Here is a 21,754-nt window from a genome sequence, read left to right on the forward strand (position 1 = left end):
GGGTCTTGCTGTGTCACCCAGACTGGCATGCAGTGGGGTCATCTCAGCTCACTGCAACCTCCACCACCTGGGTTAAAGCAATTCTCCTGCCTCAGCCTCCCAAGTAGCTGGTATTACAGGCACCTGCTACCATACCTGGATAATTGTTTTGTATTTTTAGTAGAGATGGGGTTTCACCATGTTGGCCAGGCTAGTCTCAAACTCCTGACCTCAGGTGATCTGCCTGCCTCAGCCTCCCAAAGTGCTAGGATTACAGGCATGAGCCACTGCGCCTGGCTTCCTGATTTTCTTTAGCTCAGTGGTTCTACACTTTCAGTCTGCCTGGGGATATTTTAAAACATGTTTTCCTGGATCTCATCCCTAAAGTTGCTTTTAAATTGATGGGGGTAGGAATCCCCGAAGGTTTGGAAGCTCCCAGATGATTCCAAAATGGTGATTGACAGCCACCACCTTAGCTCCTGGTCTGACTTCTTTAGGGCCTTAGAAGGGTGTGGATTTCAGTGGAATGGGCAGGGCCACATTTTATGTCCCGTCTCTGGATGTCACCTCATGGGGGGCATTTGTGGCTCATTTTTTACTGAGACAGAATCTCACTCTGTTGCCCAGGCCGAAGTGCAGTGACACAATCTCAGCTTACTGCAACCTTCACCTCCAAGGTTCAAGTGATTCTCCTCCCTCAGCCTCCCAGCCAAGTAGCTGGAACTACAGGTGTCCGCCACCACACCCGGCTAATTTTTATAATTTTAGTAGAGACAGGGTTTTGTCATGTTGGCCAGGCTGGTCTCAAACTCCTGACCTCAAGTGATCCACCTGCCTCGGCCTCTCAAAGTGCTAGGATTATACCACACCTGGCCTGAGGCTTCTTAAATATACTGCACTTCCCAGAGAAGCATCCAGGAAAACCACAAGGCCATATCAGAACCAGGCTCTGCATTCGCCACTTTCATTGAAATATTTACCTTTATGGGATTCTTCACCTTCCTTGCTCAGTCCCCAGCATTAGCACTTGAGCACTTTGCACTGAGCTGCTTACTACCCAAGACTCACTTGCTGTGGCACTGCTCCAGAAACGAATCCTTCTGGACATGCCTTTAGCCTGGCTGGCTGCCGGATGCAGAACATTACCTGATAATATGGATTGTTGATAATCCATCTCCCTAATCAAGTCTAATTGCCACTATAGAATAAAACCCAGAAAAGGTGGAAGGGCTGGAGAATAAGTGGTTATAGTGCCATCTAGTGGCGAAACGACAGCATACACCAACATACACCCTGAGTTTCTCTCCCCCATGCATTCCTTACTGAGAATCCAGTGAAAATATTTCCCTGCATTATTTAAACCGTATTATTAGCGATCTCTTCATGAGATTCCTAAGGTTTTAAGTATAAACAGGGCAGATAAATCATCAGTTTTCTCTTTTTTAAAAAATTGTGAAATTGAAATATTATTTGCATGCCATAAAATTTGCTTTTTTAAAGTGTACAATTCAGGGGTTTTTAGTGAATTCATTAAATTGTGCAATGATCATCACTAATTCCAGGACATTTTTGCCACACTAAAAAGAAACTCTACTCGTTAGAAGTCATAGGCTATTCTTCCCGCTCCTGCACCCCAGCCCTTGGCAACCACAAATCTACTTTCTACCCCTATGGATTTGCCTCTTCATTTCATATAAATGAAATCATGCAATATGTGACATTTTGTCTTCTTTCACTTAGCATAATGTTTTCAAAGCTTGTTCATGTTTCAGCATATAACAGTACTTCATTCCTTTTTAACGACTGTATAATACTTCCTTCATTTCTTTTTAAGGGTCCCATAATATTTCCTTGTTTGCATGTACCACATTTTGCTTATCTATTCATAAGTTAATGGACATTTGGGTTGCTTTGACTTTTTAGTTATTATGAATAATGCTGCTGTGAACTTTTTTGTACACGTTTTTGTGTGCCCATTTAATATTTTTGTGGGAAAATATGTGACATAAATTTTACTATATTAACCATTTTTTTTTTTGAGATGGAGTCTTGCTCTGTTGCCCAGGCTGGAGTGCAGTGGTGCAATCTTGGCTCACTGCAACCTCTGCCTCCCGAGTTCAAAGCAATTCTCCTGCCTCAGCCTCCCAAGTAGCTGGGACTACAGGTGCCTACAACCACGTCCAGCTAATTTTTGTATTTTTCGTGGAGGCGGGGTTTCACCGTGTTGGCCAGGCTGGTCTGGAACTCCTGATCTTAGGTAATCTGACCTTAGGTGGACCTTAAGTGACCACCACACCCAGACCATTTTAACCATATTTGAGTGCACATACACAATTTGGTGACAGTAAGCACATTCACATTATTACTCAACCATCTCCGCCATTCCTCTCCAGAGCTTTTTTCATCTTCCCGAACTGAAACTCTGTTGCCGTTAAACACTGACTCTCCCTTCCCCCCGCCTCCATCCCGGCACCTGGCAACCACCCTTCTGATTTCTGCTTCCATGAATTTGACTGCTTTATGGACCTCATATGAGTGGAATCATGCAGTATTTGTCCTTTTGTGACTGCTTATGTCACGTAGCCTGATGTCCTCAAGGTATGTCCACGTTATAGCATGTGTCGAAATCTCCTTCCCTTTAAGGTGAAAGGAGGTTCCCTGGCCGTCCGGCCATCCGCATCATGTTTTGTTCATTTCTCCATTGAAGGACATTTGAGTGCTTTCCACTTTTTGCCTATCATGAATAATTGCTTATTTAATTTTCCTAAGCAATTAACTGTCTTTTGCGATGGGCAAGATGGTTTACATGGCACTTGTTGTCAGGTCAATTACATTTTCATTAGGAGCATCGCTGGTCTGTGATCTCAGTCTAAAGAACACCCTAAAGTTCATGCTGAAGAGGAAGAACCTCTATAGAGCTACAGGATAAATGCCAACTAGTTTAGAATTGTGCAGCCTTTTCAAATTTGAAACACCCAGTCGACCCTCGACCCACACTGGTTTGAACGGCACAAGACCACTTTTAGGTGGTTTTTTTCTTGGGGGGATTTGCAACAACTTGAAAATCTTGCAGATGAACTGCATAGCCTAGAAATAGAAAAAAGTTATGAGAACGTATTGTGAATCCATAAAATATAGTTACATATCCATTTATGTGTCCATTGACTGTTTACATTGTTAGTAAGGTCTCTAGTAAACAGTAGGCTATTTGTAGTTAAGTTTTTGGATTTTCCAATGCGTGGGGGTCTGTGCCCTAACCCCTTACTTATTCAAGGGTCAACTGCAGTAAGAACGGAGAGGAGAGGATTTTTTTTTTTTGAGATGGAGTCTCGCTCTGTCACCAGGCTGGAGGGCAGTGGTGTTTACTGCAACCTCTGCCTCTTGGGTTCAAGCAGTTTACCTGCCTCAGCCTCCTAAGTAGCTGGGACTACAGGTGTGCACCACCACGCCCAGCTAATTTTGTATTTTTACTAGAGGTGGGGTTTCACCATGTTGGGCAGGATGGTCTCGATCTCTTGACTTTGTGATCCACCTGCTTTGGCCTCCCAAAGTGCTGGGATTACAGATGTGACCCACCACGCCCAGCCAAGAGGAGAAGAGTTTGTTGTTCATCTCCCCACACTGTGACTGACACTCCATGATTTACACACACACACATACACACACACACACACACACTTGCTCTTCTGTTGGTGTAATTGTCTTTATTTTCCCAGGCAAAAATTGCCACCTGGGACCACTGTATGAACATATGCATGGTGCCTCTGGGCGCTGTAGGTCAACAAACTTTGAATTGGAGAGAAATGAAGGATTTGGGGGAACCTGGCTTTTCTTTCTGGCCTAATTCCCTCTGGCTCAGGTGATGCTCCGTTCAGTCCTGCTCCCAGCCAGACCTTCTCTGAGAGTCAGTCCACCGGCACTGCCGCTTGAACAGCTTCTCTGTAAGAACTGTTGGCCTGGAATATGCCTGGTGAGGGACTGCATATGATGGGTTCCCTAAGCACAGCAAACAAAGGAGCCAGAACTCATGCAAAGTCATTCAGCAGGAGCAAAGGAGGGAGGTCTTTGTGAAGAAAACCCTGTTGTAGAGCACGTGTGTATAAGGCTATTCATGTGTGAGCTTGTTCAAGCAATATTTGCTACAGCCAAATTCTAGAATAAAAAAGAGCATGACAGCCTCCGGGGGTGATATGGGCTCTGGTCTGTGTATTGTTGGAGGAAAGCAAGCCGCTACAGTGTGAATACATTGCTGTAAACATGGTGGGTGGTAATCTCGCTTATTTCTAAGACCACATATTGAGCAATTACTAAGTTCCCAGTGTTCTTTCAGGCCCTGGAAGTGAAGCTGTGGCTCCTTTCCCCAAGGAGTGTTTTAGTCCAGCATCACGGTGTGCAATGGATTGTTTTGTGGCAGGAAAGGTGCTCACGGAGCTGGGAAATGGAATCCATCCTGGCTAACTCATTGCTTTTATTTCCTCTTTTCTTCTCCCAACTTATTTCCCGCCCGGCTGTCATCCATGTGGACTTCTCATCATACAGGAGAGAACCTGGGATTCTGGGAAGCCTGTGAGGATCTGAAGTATGGAGATCAGTCCAAGGTCAAGGAGAAAGCAGAGGAGATTTACAAGTGAGGATCAGCCAGGATGCTGGAAACCCTTCCTCTGGGCCTCTGAGAACCACCCTGTTGCTCTTGAGGTGGAGATAGGGTGAGAGGCCCACAGCCTGGTGGCCAGCTGGGCCCTGGTCAGATTGGTTCACTGTGCTTGCCATGCTATAAATGCCTCCCCACTGCTTTGGGAGGTCCAGGGGAAGGGAACTCCCCCCACATGTCTGGGACAGTGAACCCAGCTTGGGGTACAAACATGGGTGAGCACATCTCATTCCTGACATCACAGCTCTAGTCCCCACTTGCTCCGAGTAGCAATAAGTCCATTCCTCTCCAGGCCCATTTCTCCTCCAAATTGTACAGGAGCCAAAGGTTCCAAGTTAAAAGGGCCAGTCCTGCTTTCAATGGCCAGGTGGAGAGAGAGTTGAAGGTGTGATAAGGACACGAAGGTTGCTGAAAGCCACACTCCCCCTGCCTAACTCTCCTCCTCCTGTTGACCCCCGGCTGCTCCTGTCATGCTGTGATCCCATCTCCGTGGGTCCTTTCATCTGCATTGGCTGCAGTAGGCATGAGTCCTGGGTACTCAGGGCCCAGCATTTTTAGTTCATACTCTCATGCTTAGCTGTGTTCCCCAAAGCCCAAGCACCACAATGGGCTGGAACCAGCCCTTTGCAGCCACCAGACTGTGGTGCTGAATTTTGGGCAGCTGGCCAGACAGCCCCTCCCTCTGAGGACTTAGCCTTTGGACCCTGGATGTCCTTCCTGCAAATGAACTCAGGTTGCATCACCCCGGTGCCCCGGTTTCCAGAAAGGTACCAGTAGCATTGAAGAGAAGAGCTTGAAGTCTTTCTTCTTATGCTTAGAGGTTCATGCACTCTCTTGCAAATTTGCCCAGCTCCTCCCACAGAGAGGGGATCCATACTCTGAGAGAAATGTGGGTGTGGGTGGGGTGCAGTGGGGAGGGCTGTCGGTCCAGGAAAGTTCCATGGCATCCTTCCCAGAACAATGGGTGCCTGACTGCCTTCCACAAAGTGACACACACACAACTCCTGATTCCAAAAATCTGCTTCAGGAAGCCTGCTGCCTCTGCCATTAGCTCTGTCTCCTTCTTCCCCAGGTTCCCCAGTTATGTAGATCTCAGTTTGAATTCCAAAATTTTAATGTACATTTTAGAAAGGTGGGAAAATATTCATGTGAGTATTTCTAATCCAGCAACAGCTCAGAATTGGAAATATTGAGAGAGCTCTGCATCTCCACATCCCAGGTAGAGCTGCAGGGCTCAGGAAGTGTGGCCAAGTTGGGTCTAATTGGGGGCCTTGGCTTGTCTGTCCAGGGGGTCAGACCTCTGGGTTCTGGGTCCATGGGTTGCCTCTCGACACAACATGTGAGATTCATTACAAAGCACATCTGGGTTGGGGCAGGGAGATCAGAGACGCCCAGAACACCTGTTTGAAGGTGTCTTAGCCTGGTTCCAGATTGGCCCTGGAATCCTGGGGCAGAAGGAGGTGGAAGATGTGAAGTTACAGGCTGCGTTCCTCACCCTCATGGCAAGGGCCTAACCCAACCCGGGCTTACCCCAGCCCCTTCTTTCTCTCTCTCCTGGAGGGTGGAAACACCAAAGTTAAATATCCACATTCCCAATACTGGATGTTTCTTGCTTCGAGGAAAAGTAGCTTGACAGCCTCCTCAAAAGTTCACGCTCTTTAGTGTCTCCGAAAAAAATCTACCACCCTCACCCTGGGTAACCTGGGTCACGTCAGTCCTTCCCTCCCAGGCAGCTGTGAGCTTTTCATTAACCGACTTAATTTAGTCACTTTTGCTAATATCTCCCTCCCACCCCAGGCTGTTCCTGGCCCCGGGGGCGAGGCGCTGGATCAACATAGATGGCAAAACCATGGACATCACCGTGAAGGGGCTGAAGCACCCCCACCGCTATGTGCTGGATGCCGCACAAACCCACATTTACATGCTCATGAAGAAGGTAGGTGGGTCCGTGCTGAGGATATGGGGTCCAGATAGGCCTTCCTTCCCTAGGTACCTGGAAAATTCTTTAGATATAGGAAAAGGGGAGATGATATGTGGATAGCACTCTACCGGCTGTGGGATGCAGCTAGGCATGGGGGCTCATGTCTCTAATCCCAGCACTTTGGGAAGCTGAGGTGGAGGATTGCTTGAGCCCAGGAGTTTGAAACCAGCGTGGACAACACAGCGAGACCCTGTCTCTATTTAAAAAAAAGAAAAAGAAAACAGAATTGTCAACTGTCTCTTCCACTTGTCCACTGGGGTGGACTTGCCTCGAACCCCTCACCCGTGGGCCTAGAGGGACTCCTGTATACTCCTGTAGAAGCTGCGTGCATCCTTATCGGCCTCACTCTGTGTATATCAGGTAGCCTGTATCATATAACCTATATTATACAATCCACATCATATAACCAATATCACATAGCCTACATCATGTAATCTATCTCATATAACCTATATTACATAATCTATATCATATACTGGCAGGTAGACAGGTAAGAATAATGGCATTAGTAATGGTAACATTATGGTAATAGCTATCATTCATTGAGGGCTTAGAAGGTGCAGTTGCTGTGCAAAACACTGAACTTTATGCTCAATGACAATCCACAGGTGAGGCTTTGTTGCACTGGATCAAGTGGCTTGGTCAAGGTCTCACCAAAGATGCGGCTGGGATTCACATCCAGGTCTGCCTGGGTTTCAAGGCCGAGCTCTTAGTTTCTGCTGTAGAGTGATGGCAATTCTCACTGCTCTAGCCCTAAACAAAAATTACACATGGAGGCATAGTATCTAGAAGAGACAAGTTTTTTTGTGTGTGTGTGTGTGATTGTAATAAGACTCTGTGAGAATTCAGATAGCCCTCTGAATTATTAACAACATGTAAATGTGGTGGAAGTTTAAAAAAAATACATGAAGGGGACCTGAGAGAAAAATTAATCATTTTCTTTTTTTTTTCTTTTCTTTTTTTTTTTTTTTTTTTGAGACGGAGTTTTGCTCTTGTTACCCAGGCTGGAGTGCAATGGCGCGATCTCGGCTCACCGCAACCTCCGCCTCCTGGGTTCAGGCAATTCTCCTGCCTCAGCCTCCTGAGTAGCTGGGATTACAGGCACGCGCCACCATGCCCAGCTAATTTTTTGTAGTTTTAGTAGAGACGGGGTTTCACCATGTTGACCAGGATGGTCTCGATCTCTTGACCTCGTGATCCACCCGCCTCAGCCTCCCAAAGTGCTGGGATTACAGGCTTGAGCCACCGCGCCCGGCAATCATTTTCTTAAGAAACTAGAGTTGGAGGCTGAGGGATAGCCTTAAAGAAGTTGTCTAGTTAGGCTCTTTTTTGGTGCCATCCTTGACAAGACTTTCTTTGGATACTTCAACTTCTCATTATGGCAATGTAAGTCTATATGATAGAGATTATGTAATATAGGCTATCTGGTATAGGCTATGTGATATAGGTTATATGAGATAGATTATGTGATATAGGTTATATGATAGAGGTTATGTGATATAGACCATCTGATATAGATTATGTGATATAGGTTATATGAGATAGATTATGTGATGTAGCTTATGTGATATAGGTTATGTGATAGAGGTTATGTGATATAGACCATCTGATAGAGGTTATGTGATATAGGCTATTTGATATAGGTTATATGATATAGGTCATATGAGTTAGATTACATGATATAGGTTACATGATGTGGGTTATATGATATAGGTTATAATGTGATATAGGCTATATGAGATACAGTATATGATATAGATTATGTGCTATAGGTTATAGGAGATAGATTATAGAATATAGGTTATATGACATAGAATATGTGATATAGGTTTATGAGATAGATTATGTGATATGGGTTATGTGATATCAGTTATGTGATATAGGTTTATGAGATAGATTATGTGATATGGGTTATGTGATATCAGTTATGTGATATAGGGTATCTGATAGAGGTTATATGACAGATTATATGATATATAAGATAGAGTATGTGATACGGGTTATATGAGATAGAGTATATATGGTTGTGTGATATAGGTTATGTGATGTAGGTTATATCATGTAGGTGATGCATACAGGATTTTGTGAATGGTAAATGCTTATTAGCTTTCCTGATTTATATTTCTTCTATTTAGTCTTTTATCATATTATTTTAAAATATTTTTAATTTGTTTTTAAAGCATGCAATAATTTAGAATTGTCACCAAGCCAGATTAGCCATTTTCATCATTTTTTAAATCAGTGGAGTATCTCCGTGTTTTTGTTACTAGAAGATTCACAGCAGGGTTTCTTTAATAATAATCCTCTTTAATGTATTTTAAAAGGTTTTAGTTCTTAAAAATATAGTTTTCATACAGCCTTTTATGGGATGCCCAGGGAGGCCAGCTACTAGCCAGAATGGAACAGTCATAGGCAACTTTAAAAAGAATAGCATGTATACCCACTAGACTTCTATATTTCATTACAGCCATGTTTTATGGTGATGCATTCAACGTATTCCGGTGGCTCCATGATCCCTCTTCCTAGACTCTATCCTAGTTCTCATAACTTTTACTGCTGCCACTTAGTCTTTAGAATAGCGCCATTTCGATAAATGTCAAAAATATTCTTAATCCCTGATTGGTTGCAGTGGGCTTTGTCCCATATTGGGTATGACTGGAGTTTTCAGCTGGCTTGGAAGTAACAAGCATTCATGGAGCTTCTCCGAAATTGCCCAGGGTCCCAGTAAACATCCCCATAATTGGACTCTAGGTGTTGATTGGTTTTGTTTTTGTTTTGGTATTGTCTTGCCTTTATACCCAAAACACAGGGCAGAAAGGGATGTCAGTGGGCTTGAAGTGGGCTCCATACTCCTTGCTGCTCATCTTCCTTGAAAGAAAGTCTTGGAGGGAAGAGGTCAGGTGTCCTCTTGTTTCATGCTGGCTTCACTGAACCACTCCAAGGTGGCTCTTAGTGTGTAGGGTTACAGACTGTAGTTCTCAAACTTAAAAGTGCAGCAGAATTACCTGGAGACTGTTCAGGCTCAGGGTGACTCACTCCTAGAGTTTCCCGTCAGGAGGGCTGGGGCAGGCCTGAGAAGTTCCCAGGTGAAACTGATGCTTCTGGGTGGGGGAACCACACATGAGAACCACTGCTCTCAACACCTCCCCAAACACCTTTTCCCCAAAGAGACAAATTCTTATAACTATTCCATTCTACTGCCAAGGGAGGCTTGAAAATGGCAAGGGTATTGGTTTGATTTGACCCTTTCTCTCTCATAATCACTGCTGTTTTCTTGTTCCCACTAGGATTCTTATGCTCGCTATTTAAAATCTCCAATCTATAAGGAGATGCTGGCCAAAGCTATTGAACCTCAGGAAACCACCAAGAAAAGGCAAGTGGAATTATCTGTAATTGCCAGCTGCCTGCTGTTTAGTTTACAGAGAAGTGAGGCTCTCTTTCAGCCAAATGGCTATTATGGAGATATTTGCTTGATGAAAATATTGGGGACTGGGAAGTATTGCTCAGGGAATGAGTGCCTCATTTGCTTCTTAATGCCCTGAAATCACTCTAGCAAGATTTCCTTAGTAATTACCACCAGTCAGTTTTGTTTCCCTAATGCTGGCTTGAAAGAGTTTGGATGATCAGACCAATAATTACCCTTATCACAAATGGAAGCATCTCCTTGGTTTTTTAACTGCTACATGTTAGCTCCAAACTGATGTATGGTAATTAATTAAACTGCATCCTTGTATTTAAATTGTTCTAAGACCTTAGAGAGAATAGCAGATTGCATCCCAAGAGAAAATGCTCAATGGAGGGGAAACGCACAGTAACACCCTAGGTATTCTTGCTGCCTCTGGGGACTGCGCTTTAGAAATCCATTAACTCATTTATTCTCACTTTTCTCACTGGAGATGTGGATAATCTCATCTGCTAGAGCCGTTGGGACAATGGACGAAATAATGTTCTGAGGGACAGATTGGACTCTTTTGGGGGGAGTTCAATCTACAAGGATTGAAGATTCAAAATAGTAATCGAATAGCAGCTTGAACAAAAACCGTGAGGCTTTGCAGAGGTTTTCCCGCCAGCAATCATGTGTCCTGTTCCCCTACAGTGAGTGACCGTTCCCCTGTTTGCCGGGTCAACCCATACCGGGCTCCTTTCCAGCATCTTCCATCATTTCCAAAGGGGGATGGCTGGACCAGAGCCTTTATCAAAGGAGAAAAACCAAACCAAACCAAACAAAAACTTGGTTTCATTCTTGAGGATCATGGCCCTGTTATGAAAAGGAGAGAAAGAAGGTCTTTGCGGTGCTATTCTTCTAGGTTTACCAAGTAAGGAAGGGAGTTCAGTGTCTCTGGGGACGTAAAAGCTTCCACTTTAAGCCAGAAAAAAGGACCATAATAGCTCCAGAAGTTCTGCTGGAAAGTAATGAGGGGAAAGAAGAGGAGTCTCGTACCTTTCTCTCCAGATATTTTAGAAGTTGGGGCACACATGAGAATTCTCACTCACTCTGTCTCTGCTAACAATACAAATACTATTGTGAGTATTACATGTGGATGCATTTGTAAAGTGTGAAGGCTGGTCTGTGTGCATTCCAGGACCGCAGTGGGTGTAAATTTGTTCCCTGATCCCAGGCATCAGGCGACGTATTGAAACTTAATTTTTCCATGACAAGTTACACTTAGTGCCAAGCCTTCCCCTTGGCAGAACGGGTGAGAGATCCAATATCAATATCAGCCTTTACTTCCTGGTAGGGGAGCCATCCTTCTCCCTAAGATGGATATAAAAGTTCAAGGGGCTTTTGCAGTCCAGAACTCTGGAGTAGGTTACAGGTCTTTATCATTGCTGCTGAAGTTCTTGGCTCCAAGCCTGTGTGGGCCCTCAAAGGCAGGTGGCTCCACTGCTCACTGCCTGCTGCATCACTTGGATACCTAGAGCTTGGTCCTGGCCCCTAAGGCCATGGTAGGGAGAGTTTGGTTCCAGGAATCCATGTTTGGCTTTGAAGAAGGTTCTGGCATGTGTCAAGATACTATGCATGCTCACCACCCTCTTCAGGCCCCTTCCCTCTCTCCCTGTTCACTGAGGCCCAACTATCTTGGATAGTCCAGCTCTTTTCTTCCTCCCCAGAACCATGGCTTTTGAAAACAAATGCTTCAGCCAGGCGTGGTGACTTACACCTATAATCCCAGCCAAGGCAGGTGGATTAGTTGAGGTCAGGAGTTTGAGACCAGCCTGGCCAACATGGTGAAACCCCGTCTCTACTAAAAATACAAAAATTAGCCATGTGTGGTGGTACACACCTGTAGTCCCAGCTACTTGGGAGTCTGAACCTGGAAGATGGAGGTTGCAGTGAGCCGAAGTTGCATCACTGCACTCCGGCCTGGGTGATAGAGTGAGACTCCATCCCCCCACCCCCCCCAAAAAGAAAAGAAAACACACAAATGCTCCAGCTCTTTCCAGTACCCAAGCCTTCATTACCCACTTCTCTGATGAAGATGTTACAGGAAGTTAAGATAACAAATTGATTTCTAAACATTGTGGGAGTTCTAGGTAACTTCGCCAGCCAAAGATCTTCCTTGTGCCTGGGCTAAAATCTGATGGCACTTGGTACTCACTCTGGGCTCATCCTCCAGGTGGGGAGAATGGAGCCAAGGGTGGACCCCACTGGAGGTTCACTGGGAAAAAGAGGGAACAAAATCCAGATTCTGGCCCTTCCGGCCCCAACTCCCACCAGATGTGACAGTGTCAGTGTTTGGCAAGCTGTGTCATTTTCCTCCAACCACCAATCTGTCCTTCCTTCCAGCTCCACCCTCCCGTTCATGCGGCGTCACCTGCGCTCCAGCCCGAGCCCTGTCATCCTGAGGCAGCTGGAAGAGGAAGCCAAGGCCCGAGAGGCGGCCAACACCGTGGACATCACGCAGGTCATGAGCAAGCTGGACAGGAGGAGCCAAATTCAGAAAGAGCAGCTGCCTCCTAAATAAATTTGTATTTCCTGGGGGTGGGGGCATGCACTTTGGGAGAGGCAGACAAAGAAGGGTAGGATCAGAGTCTAGAAGGTTCCATTCCCCATTTGTGGAGGTCATCATGTTCATCCCATACACCTCTAACTTCTTTCATGGGGGACTTCCTAAGACCATAGCAACCAGAGCTTGTTCTCCCAAGCCCACTCATCAGGGACAGGGTTGGCGAAGGTGGTGGGTGGGAGGGGATCGCCTACTCAGTTGCCGTGTGGCTGCCTATTGTACCTTAGGGCATTCTTAGGGGAACTAGGAACTCTCTCAGTGAGAGCCACAGTGAAAAAGCTCTTTCAGTGAGAGCCATAGGGAAAAGTGTGAGAGAGAGCTTTGTGTACCACTATTTGCTTTGGGAAATTAAAGAGAAGGCCTCTCCCCACCCCCAAGGCATAGTGTTTTTCAGGGATATTTGTTTAAAGTAGCTTTATGAAGCTTCTCCTCCTACCTCTCTAATTTAGACTATTGTTTCCAAATCAGTCTGAGATCCTGCCAAGGGACTGGCTGCAGGAAAGTACTTTCTCTGATCTGCCCTGCTATTCCTGCCTGGAAAGGCCCTGCTAAGACATTTCTCCTGCTGAGTTTGTTCTTAGTCGTAATTACTGGAGGGTTGTTGGGCTCTCTTCTTTCCATCTCCCCATCCCCTTGTCCATGCTGGGGAAACAAGTGGCTTGCGGGAATGAAGGACTCGAACGGCCTTCTGAGGAGGATGTTTTTGGCTAAAGAACAAAGGCATCGATGTCTTCATTCATGGAAAGAGGATGGTAGATGTCGAGATGAGTGAGGATCAAAGATGATACTCTCTAGGATGTTTTCTAGATGTTGGGGCTTCCCTCTTCCATAGGCATAGATGAGGTCAGCCCTGTGGTCAGGGCTGGGGCAGAGGACAGTTCTAACTGACCTTGGGAGGCTTAGAAGGTCACTCTCAAAATTAGGCTCACTCTGTACACTTGTGCAAGAATGCAGCAGAGATAGAGCACAGAGGTGAGCAAGAGACCAGCCTGACCAAGCGGGGATACTCCCTCCTTCAGTACATCTGTTAAACACCTGCAATGTGCAAACATTGGTGAATAAAACAGACATGGTTCTCTCTCATGGAGCTTCTAGTCTAGGACTGAGACAAAATAATTAAACCAACGATCAAGTAGCTTTTGCTGTGGAACAACCAACTAGAAAAATAGAGTGGCATACAACACATTTTTATTGTTCATGCACGTGGGGTCGTCCGTGTGGCTCTGGGGATCTTGGCTGGGTTCACTCATCTGTCTGGGGGTGTTGCAGTGGCCTCGGCTGGGTTCACTCATCTGTCTGGAGGTGTCGCAGTGGCCTCGGCTGAGATGAATTGGGATGAGTTTTCTCTACTTCACGTACCTCTCATCTCCCAGCGGTCTCACCTAGGCAGAATCCCATGCTGAGGATGGAACTGCAAGGCAGCAGGTAGAAACACACACGGCTTTACACAGCCTCTTCTACTTCATTTTGTTGTCCAAAGCAAGTTGTAAAGCCAGTCTAGATTCAACGGGCAAAGAAATAGACTCTATCTCTTTGTGAGAGAAATTTCCCAGTCTCATTGCAAAAGATGGATGAAATTTCTTTTCTTTTCTTTTTTTCTTTTTGAGACGGAGTAGTTTTGCTCTTGCTGCCCAGGCTGGAGTGCAGTGGTGTGGTCTCAGCTCACTGTAACCTCCACCTCCTGGGTTCAAATGATTCTCCTGCCTCAGCCTCCCTAGCAGCTGGGATTACAGGCATGCACCACAACACCTGGCTAGTTTTTTGTTTGTTTGTTTGTTTGTTTTGTATTTTTAGTAGAGATGGGGTTTCTCCATGTTGGTCAGGCTGGTCTTGAACTCCCAACCTCAGGTGATCCGCCCGCTTCCACTTCCAAAAGTGCTGGGATTATAGGTGCGAGCCACTGAGCCCAGCCAAAAGATGGATGAAATTTCAAAGTTTCATCACAAAAGACAGGGAAAGGTGAAGAATGAGGGCCATTGCTGTAATTAACGACAGAAATGCCTGCCCAGTGGATTGAAAGGAGATGAACGTGGTACTGAGACAGAGAAGATGGGATGTGTGTAGACTACACCCTGCCAAGTGGTGACAGAGAAGCAGGGAATGAGAAAGAGTTGCTCATAAGAGCAGGTGGGTCAGGCAGGGGGAGAACGTTTTGGGGAGAGGGGGCTGTGTGGGCAAAGGCTCAGAGCTGGGAAGTGGCTCCGAGTGAACCGAAAGGCCAGGGGAGTGAAGCCTACTGGGTGAAGGGGAAACAGTGCAAGATGAGTTTAGAGAGCAGGCAGGGGCTAGGTCGTTGGTAACCGCTGAGGTTGTTGTAAGGAATCTGTGGTCACTGGTTTCATGTTAGCAAAATGATTCCAGCCTGGAAGAGGAGCATTTACGCTTTCCATTTGCACTAGTTGCAGAACAGTTTCCACTCTGAAAGCACACTGAGGGATATGCTTTGCTCATCTCTCTTCTGGAGAATCTTGGAGTCTTTTAACTCTGGAAGGTACCCCAAGCAGAATTGTAAACCATTGTAAACTGGGTGATATGACCAGAAGGACCGTATTTATCTCATTCATTACTTGAAGCCTGATTCCTAACACCCAGCCAGTTCTGCACCAACGTGAATGACATGAGTGGAAGAATGAATGAATGAATGAATGAAAAGAGCCCTGGATTTGGAGAGAGCCTCCTGGCTCCTGGTCCTGGCCCTAGCACTAGTCATGTAGCCTTGAGGAACAAGTCCCTTACCCTCTCTGTTTCCTTATTTGTGAAATCAGGGACTGGGGCTAGCTCTAAACTTCTCAAAACAGACTTTGTGAATTCCAGCTGGGAACCCAGGCTGGGGCATCCATTTTACTTGAAGATTTGGAGTGGGAGAAAAATTAGGTAATTTCTAAAAATTTCACATTAAAATAATCGTGACTATATTATGAAATAGAATGCAAAATGTACATGAATTTTTAAAGACACAATTTGAGACATCAAAGGCATCTTGCGCTTGGCTATGGCAGGCTCAGGCTCTGCCCTCCAAGTTCTGGGGGAACGTGTTTTCAGGCTCTCCTGCTGTGTGGCCTACTTTTATGGGAATGTTTGAGAAGCATGAAGCCAGAGAATACTTGCTGTCCCTTTTAGTTACTTTGTATGAGCTGAGATGACATATCCAGCAGCATGGTGGTGAGTGTGATGGTGAGGGTATCACATACATCATGGCTTCTACAGGGCACAGACTGTGTCTTGTTCATCTTCGGCTCAAGGGTCCCCTGTCTCACTCGCCACAGGTTTGTGCTTGAGTTGTCTCTCATTCTCCCACAGGCTACTCTGTGCTCTGTGTCAGCTCATACGGGGCCTCCTTGTGTATTCATGGAAGCCCGCTCAAGCTGAGACACACAAGATCCCGCAATCTAATGAGAGACACAGCATGTAAACACAGCAGATGATCATTCTTTATTGAATGAATGAGGACATGAGCATCTCAACACTATCTGTCTAGAGGAAGGAATATGATAAATGGCTTCCTGGCTAAATGGCAGCATTTATGTTTCATAGGTGTATTTTATTTATTTATTTTGTTGGAGACAGGGTCTCACTCTGTTGCCCAGGCTGCAGTGCGGAGGTGCAATCATGGCTCACTGCAGCCTTGCCCTCCCAGGCTCTAGCAAATCTCTCATCTCAGCTTCCCCGGCAGCTGGGACTACAGGTGTGCGCCACCAGGCCTGGCTAGTTTTTCTGTATTTTTTATACAGATGGGGTTTCACCATGTTGACCAGGCTGGTCTTGATTTTCTGGGCTCAAGTGATCCGCCCACCTCAGCCTCCCAAAGTGCTGGGATTACAGGCATGAGCCACTGCACCTGCCCCATAGATATATTTTAAATACCTGTTTTGTGTAAGAATCTGTGGTTAGTGCTATGGTGGATACAAAAATGGACAAAATGGTCTCTGCCCTCAAGGCACTGACAAGGTACATGGATGCAAACAGCTGTAAGAGGAAGCAGGATGCAGTGAGACTGGATGATGATCCAGGATGATGATCCAGGATAATGATCCTTGATTGAGACCACACTGGAGGACCCCAGAGATGGGAGAGAATTGTTTGGCGGGGGAATCATGATGAGGGTTTTGGAGGAGGCATGCTTGAGGTGGATCTTGAAGGAGAGTAGGTATCATCAGATAGAGATGATGGGGAGTGGATGCTGCAGGGTGTGTGGGCAGAGCCGAGGCAGGGCAACTGCTGGCCTCTAGGGAGCTTGTGGGGTCAGGAGAAGGTGAGAAGGTGCTCCCTTCAAGTAGGTGCCCTTATAACACCTGGCTGGATTTCAGGTAGGATGGCGCCACTGCATTCCAGCCCCTTGGCCAGGTGCCCCTGAGCAGCACACAGCTCTCATAACCATTTGGTGGCCCTGAGCACAGGGTCCAGGAAGCAAAGCTGGGAGGGTAGTGGCTTGAAGATGTACCATGGAATGTGGACTCTTCTGTAGTCTCATAGATGCCACTCCCCACCTACCCCTGGCTGGTTTAGATGCCCCTTCTCTGGCTCTCCTTCCATTCTGCTCCTACCTCTGTCTATGAATGCTGCACTGTATTGAAACAGTTGTTTCTGTGTCTTTTTCTCTCACTGAGCTGGAAAACTCCTTAAAAAGGAGAGACCGTGTCTTGTGGGGTTTTGTGTCCTCAGGGTTAGACACAGCATGGGCTTGCAGTTGGTAGCCTGGATGTTTGAAGAGCTTCAGCACGCTGAATGATCAGGAGCTGAGGAGTGAAGACGGATTAAGAAGTGGTTGCTCTGGTCTCCGTGTATATTAAGGGAGTGGTGGTGGTTTCAGAGGGAAGAGGAGAGATGCTGGAAGCAGGTGGATAGGACCCGATTGAAATGGGGTGATGCGGGAGAAGAAATTAAAGAAGACCCAGAGATTTTGATCCTCCTAAGATAAAGGTGATGTTAAGAAAGTTATCGATTATGAAAGAGACCTGGATTTTGTGTTAGTAGTTGGGGAGGCATCATGGAGGTTTGGAGTCCCAGATGAAAATGTATACACCATTCATGTAATAAACATTTACAGAGATCTTTTTCTTTTCTTTTTTTTTTTTTGTGATGGAATCTTGCTTTGTCATCCAGGCTGGAATGCAGTGGTGCCATCCCGGCTCACTACAGCCTCAGCCTCCCAAGTTTAAGTGATTCTCCTGCCTCAGCCTCCCCAGTAGCTGGGATTACAGGCACCCACCACCACGCCCAGCTAATTTTTGTATTTTCAGTAGAGACGAGGTTTCACCATGTTGACCAGGCTGGTCTCGAACACCTGACTTCAAGTGATCCACCCACCTTGGTCTCTCAAAGTGCTGGAATTACAGGCATGAGCCACTGTGCCCAGCCACAGAGAACTTATGTACCAGACACTGGGAGCCTGCAAAGCCCCTCAAGAAGTTCCGGGCTAGGAAAGAGACAGACACACTGTACAACTCATTGACACAGAGGATATCAGGACTCTCATTGTGGAGCAAACAGAACAGAGGAGAAGGTCAAGGAGGAAGTGAATGATCCTGTCTGGAGGCATCAGGGAAACTGGACCTCAAAGATTGTGTAGAATTTTCCAAGTGGAAGGCAGAGAGCTGTGGTTAATAATTATAGTTCTCCCTTCTTGCACAAGGGATTTGAGGCAGCTCATAATACTGTAATACCACATGATAGAATGTCTAAAATGATAGATTGCAAACCAATTTTAAAACGTAGTTTGTACACAGTGAACCTTGGATGACTGGGTTATCACAACTGAATGTTATATATATATTTTTAGCATTAAATTTTGCTCTGAAATTTCTGACAACTACCAAGCAAACAGAGAGATTGGTTTAGAATTTTACTGTGCCATGAAATCAAGCATTCAAATCTTTATTCACCTGGACCTCCCCCTACTCCTAGGTCCCAATACGAAGTGGAAAATGTGCTTCTGGAAAGAGATATTTCTCATCCATTCCTCTTCTAGGTGTAAAGAATATAGAACTGAGTAAGACCGTCAAGTCTTATTTCATCGAGTTTGTGTTTTAGCTGGGGGTATGGGGACAGGCAGTAGATAAGAAATAAGTGCTCTGATGGAAAGGAAAGTGGGTTTGAGTAATTTTGAATTAAGGAAGGGGAGTAATTTTAGTTAGGTTCATTGACCCAGAAATGACTGTTGAAGATGTGATAGTGGGTAGAACCCAAGGGCCAGAGAGTGGATGGGGAGAGAAAAGAAGGCTAAAGCGGAAGCATGGACGAGGCCACATTTTAAAGGTGTAAGAGGAGAGAGAAGAGTTAAGAATGGAGCAGGAGAGCTGTTAGGAGGCATCCCTGAGAAGATGAACAGGGAATGTGTGTGGGTGGCCAACAGTGATGAGCAGAGACAGTTAGTGCCCCCTGGATAGTCCCTGGGCGCCTTTACACTTCCGTCACCCTGCAGCTAGCTGGGGCCACATGTCTAGTTGTGGCCAATAGACATGGGCTCTGCTGAGGTGGGTCAGAGCCTGGCCCCACCTCCGTCTCATCCCCTGCTGTGGACCTGGGCGTCTACATCGTCTTCCGCACAGCACCGCCGCCACATGCAGGAATCCCTCCTGGCCCACATAGGACTTCATGTGAACAAAAAGCAGACCTTCATTATAAGAAGTCAGGGAGAGTTTGGAGTTACTGTAACATAGCCCATCCTGTCCTGCCGAATCAGGAAGTCGTGCAGGTCGAGGACTGGCAGAGACCACTGGATTTAGCAGTTAGGAAATCACCGGGGGTTTTTTGAGTGGGCAATTTCAGCAGAATAGTGAGGGGAGAAGTCACTTTTATGGGAATAAGGGAGAAGGTGTTGGAAGTGAGGAGAGTGGGCTGTGTGTAGATGACCATTTCCAGAAGTTTGGGAGGAAGGTGAATGTGGTGGTAACTTAGATGATGGAGGATTGAGAGGAGGCATTTTCCAAGGACAGCGTGTGGTAGGGGTGCTTGCCAAGTGAGGGGATGATCCTGGGGAGTTAAAATAAAGAATAACTGATAAGAGAAAGCCTTGGAAAAAAAATGGAGGGGATCAGACCAAAGTCCAGATTGGTCTTAGAGAGGAATAGTTCACTCTCTGATGTTGCAACTCAAAGAGATTTGGAAGTGGAAGGGAAGGAAGCTGAAGGCTAAGTTAAGGTAAGATCAATTTTCATGATTAAGGAGGATTTGAGGCATTTGCTGAGAGCATTGCAGAAGCAAGGCCATGTGGCTGCAGGAGAAGTTTTCGACAGTTACTGCAAGGCAGTGATGATGGATATTGAACCAAACAGTCTAGTAGAAGGTTGTGAAGCTGCAAGAGGGAAGAAGAATCTCATCTCTTTATCTGGAATTTGCTATATGTCTGAAGGTGGCACAGAGAGACGTACATTCCATGATACTCCTTGGTCAGCCAAGCAGCCGTTCAGGAAACCTTTGGAATTCCCAGCAACGTTGTCAATGGGAAATGCTGTGGGATGGCCACAGGAAGGAGGGAGGGGCTGTCTTCCAGCAATCATTGGCTACTTTCGACGCAGAACTTTAAGAAACCCGCTCCCTATCAGCTTCCGGTCAGACCAGCACTTGTAAAGGGTTGATCCTTAAACATCACTGAATGAACACATCTCTGTCTTGCAGTTCCAGGAATTTTAATTCTCGAAGCTAGATGGTATCAGTTTTGTTCTGAAGCCAGGCTTGAATGCTATAAGGAGGAATGTAGACTTTGGGGTTAGGCAGACATAGTTTTGATATTTTAGCTGGGTGACTTTGACCTTCAACCTCTCTGAAGTTATAATTTCTCTTAGAAGGGTCTTGATAGTAAAGAATGTCTGGTTTGGGGTGGACGCTCAGAAATAACACTCTCTTTCTCCTCCCTCTCCCTTTATTTTCCCCTCTTCTCTCATTCTCTCTTTCTTGCTCACTCTCTTGCTTCTCGTAATCTGCCAGGGCTGGTATCCAGAGTTCTAGCTTCTGTGAATACAGGGGTCAGGCTTTGGTACCAGTTTTCCTCTATCTGTTACAACCACTCAACATTCAACAGAGACATTCAGCACCTATCACATGTCCAGCATCCTGCTAGGTGCTGGGGATCACCAGTGAGCAAGAGAGACCCTTAAGGCATTTGCTGTTTAACAGGAAAGACAACCCAAATGGTGTGACATTACAGGAAAGACACATAATGTTTTTGGAGGGGTTGGCAAGGACTCCTAGCCTGATGAGGGTAGTAGAGGTTTGGGGAGATCAGCAGAGGGGTCATGGGCAGGACAGTTCATTGGTGATCAGGACTAGTGCCAACTGGGACCATCCATCCTGGAAAGCTCTATGCAGCTCCTAGGGACTCAGGGATGTGTGCATTTGTGTGGCTTCACCATGATCTCAACTCCAGGTAGCAGCTCTTTTCCACTCTCACACCTGCCTCTCCCCAACTTCAGTGTATGCCAGTGCTCTGCTCCCACCCTGGAGTCCACCAGGAAATTCTCATGTTTGGTAGCAAAGGGATTGCAGATTCTGAGGGCTTGCAAGAGCATCTGTGGCTGTTGCTATTGTTCCAGTAGGTGGCAGCTTCTCCTGCTAACTTTTAAACTGTGTCCCACAGGAGCCATTGAAACCCCAAACAGCATAAAAAATAAACATTTATTTGGACAATATTAATATAGTTAAATCATTATGATAATCTCTGTTGTGCCATGTCCTTAGACACCTTTTAATTCCTTACATTTTAAACAACTTAACAATCTTTCTATCCATGGGGTGTATAGCTTGTGCTAGGTTATATATTATTCTGTAATGTACAAGAATTTCCTTTATAGAATTCCATTTTCCAACTTGACTTTTAGAGAAAAAACTGCTTTCATTATGAATATTAAGTAAAAATACAAGGGCCAGGGACAAAGTATGAGTAAAGAGCTAGGACCATGCCCGGCCTATTATAAACACTCAATGAACACTAGCTGCTATCATCATCATCACCACCATCATCATTGTCGCCACTTCATCACTGTCACTATCCCCTTATCACCATCACCATCATTACCACTGTAACCATCACTATCACCATCATCACCATCACCACCATTACCACCATCGCCATCACCATTATCCCATCCTTACCATCATCACCATCACCACCATTACCACCATCGCCATCACCATCAT

The 21,754-nt window shown here is 45.8% G+C and overlaps 1 protein-coding gene across 2 annotated transcripts in view; it reads left to right on the plus strand.

The window, feature by feature from the left end:
• RGS9 (regulator of G protein signaling 9) overlaps positions 1–21,754 on the plus strand; it is an 89,483-nt gene that overhangs the window by 59,027 nt on the left and 8,702 nt on the right. For both annotated transcript variants that reach the window (XM_032241928.1, XM_032241929.1), the window contains exons 14-17: positions 4,519–4,606; positions 6,428–6,566; positions 9,899–9,984; positions 12,400–12,517. In XM_032241928.1, the coding sequence (XP_032097819.1) occupies positions 4,519–4,606; positions 6,428–6,566; positions 9,899–9,984; positions 12,400–12,517 (431 nt within the window). The remainder of the gene's footprint in view (positions 1–4,518; positions 4,607–6,427; positions 6,567–9,898; positions 9,985–12,399; positions 12,518–21,754) is intronic.

The sequence above is a fragment of the Sapajus apella genome, unplaced genomic scaffold (assembly GCF_009761245.1).
Source record: "Sapajus apella isolate SASKATOON/1434 unplaced genomic scaffold, GSC_monkey_1.0 scaffold48, whole genome shotgun sequence".
In the NCBI taxonomy this organism is placed as follows: domain Eukaryota; kingdom Metazoa; phylum Chordata; class Mammalia; order Primates; family Cebidae; genus Sapajus; species Sapajus apella.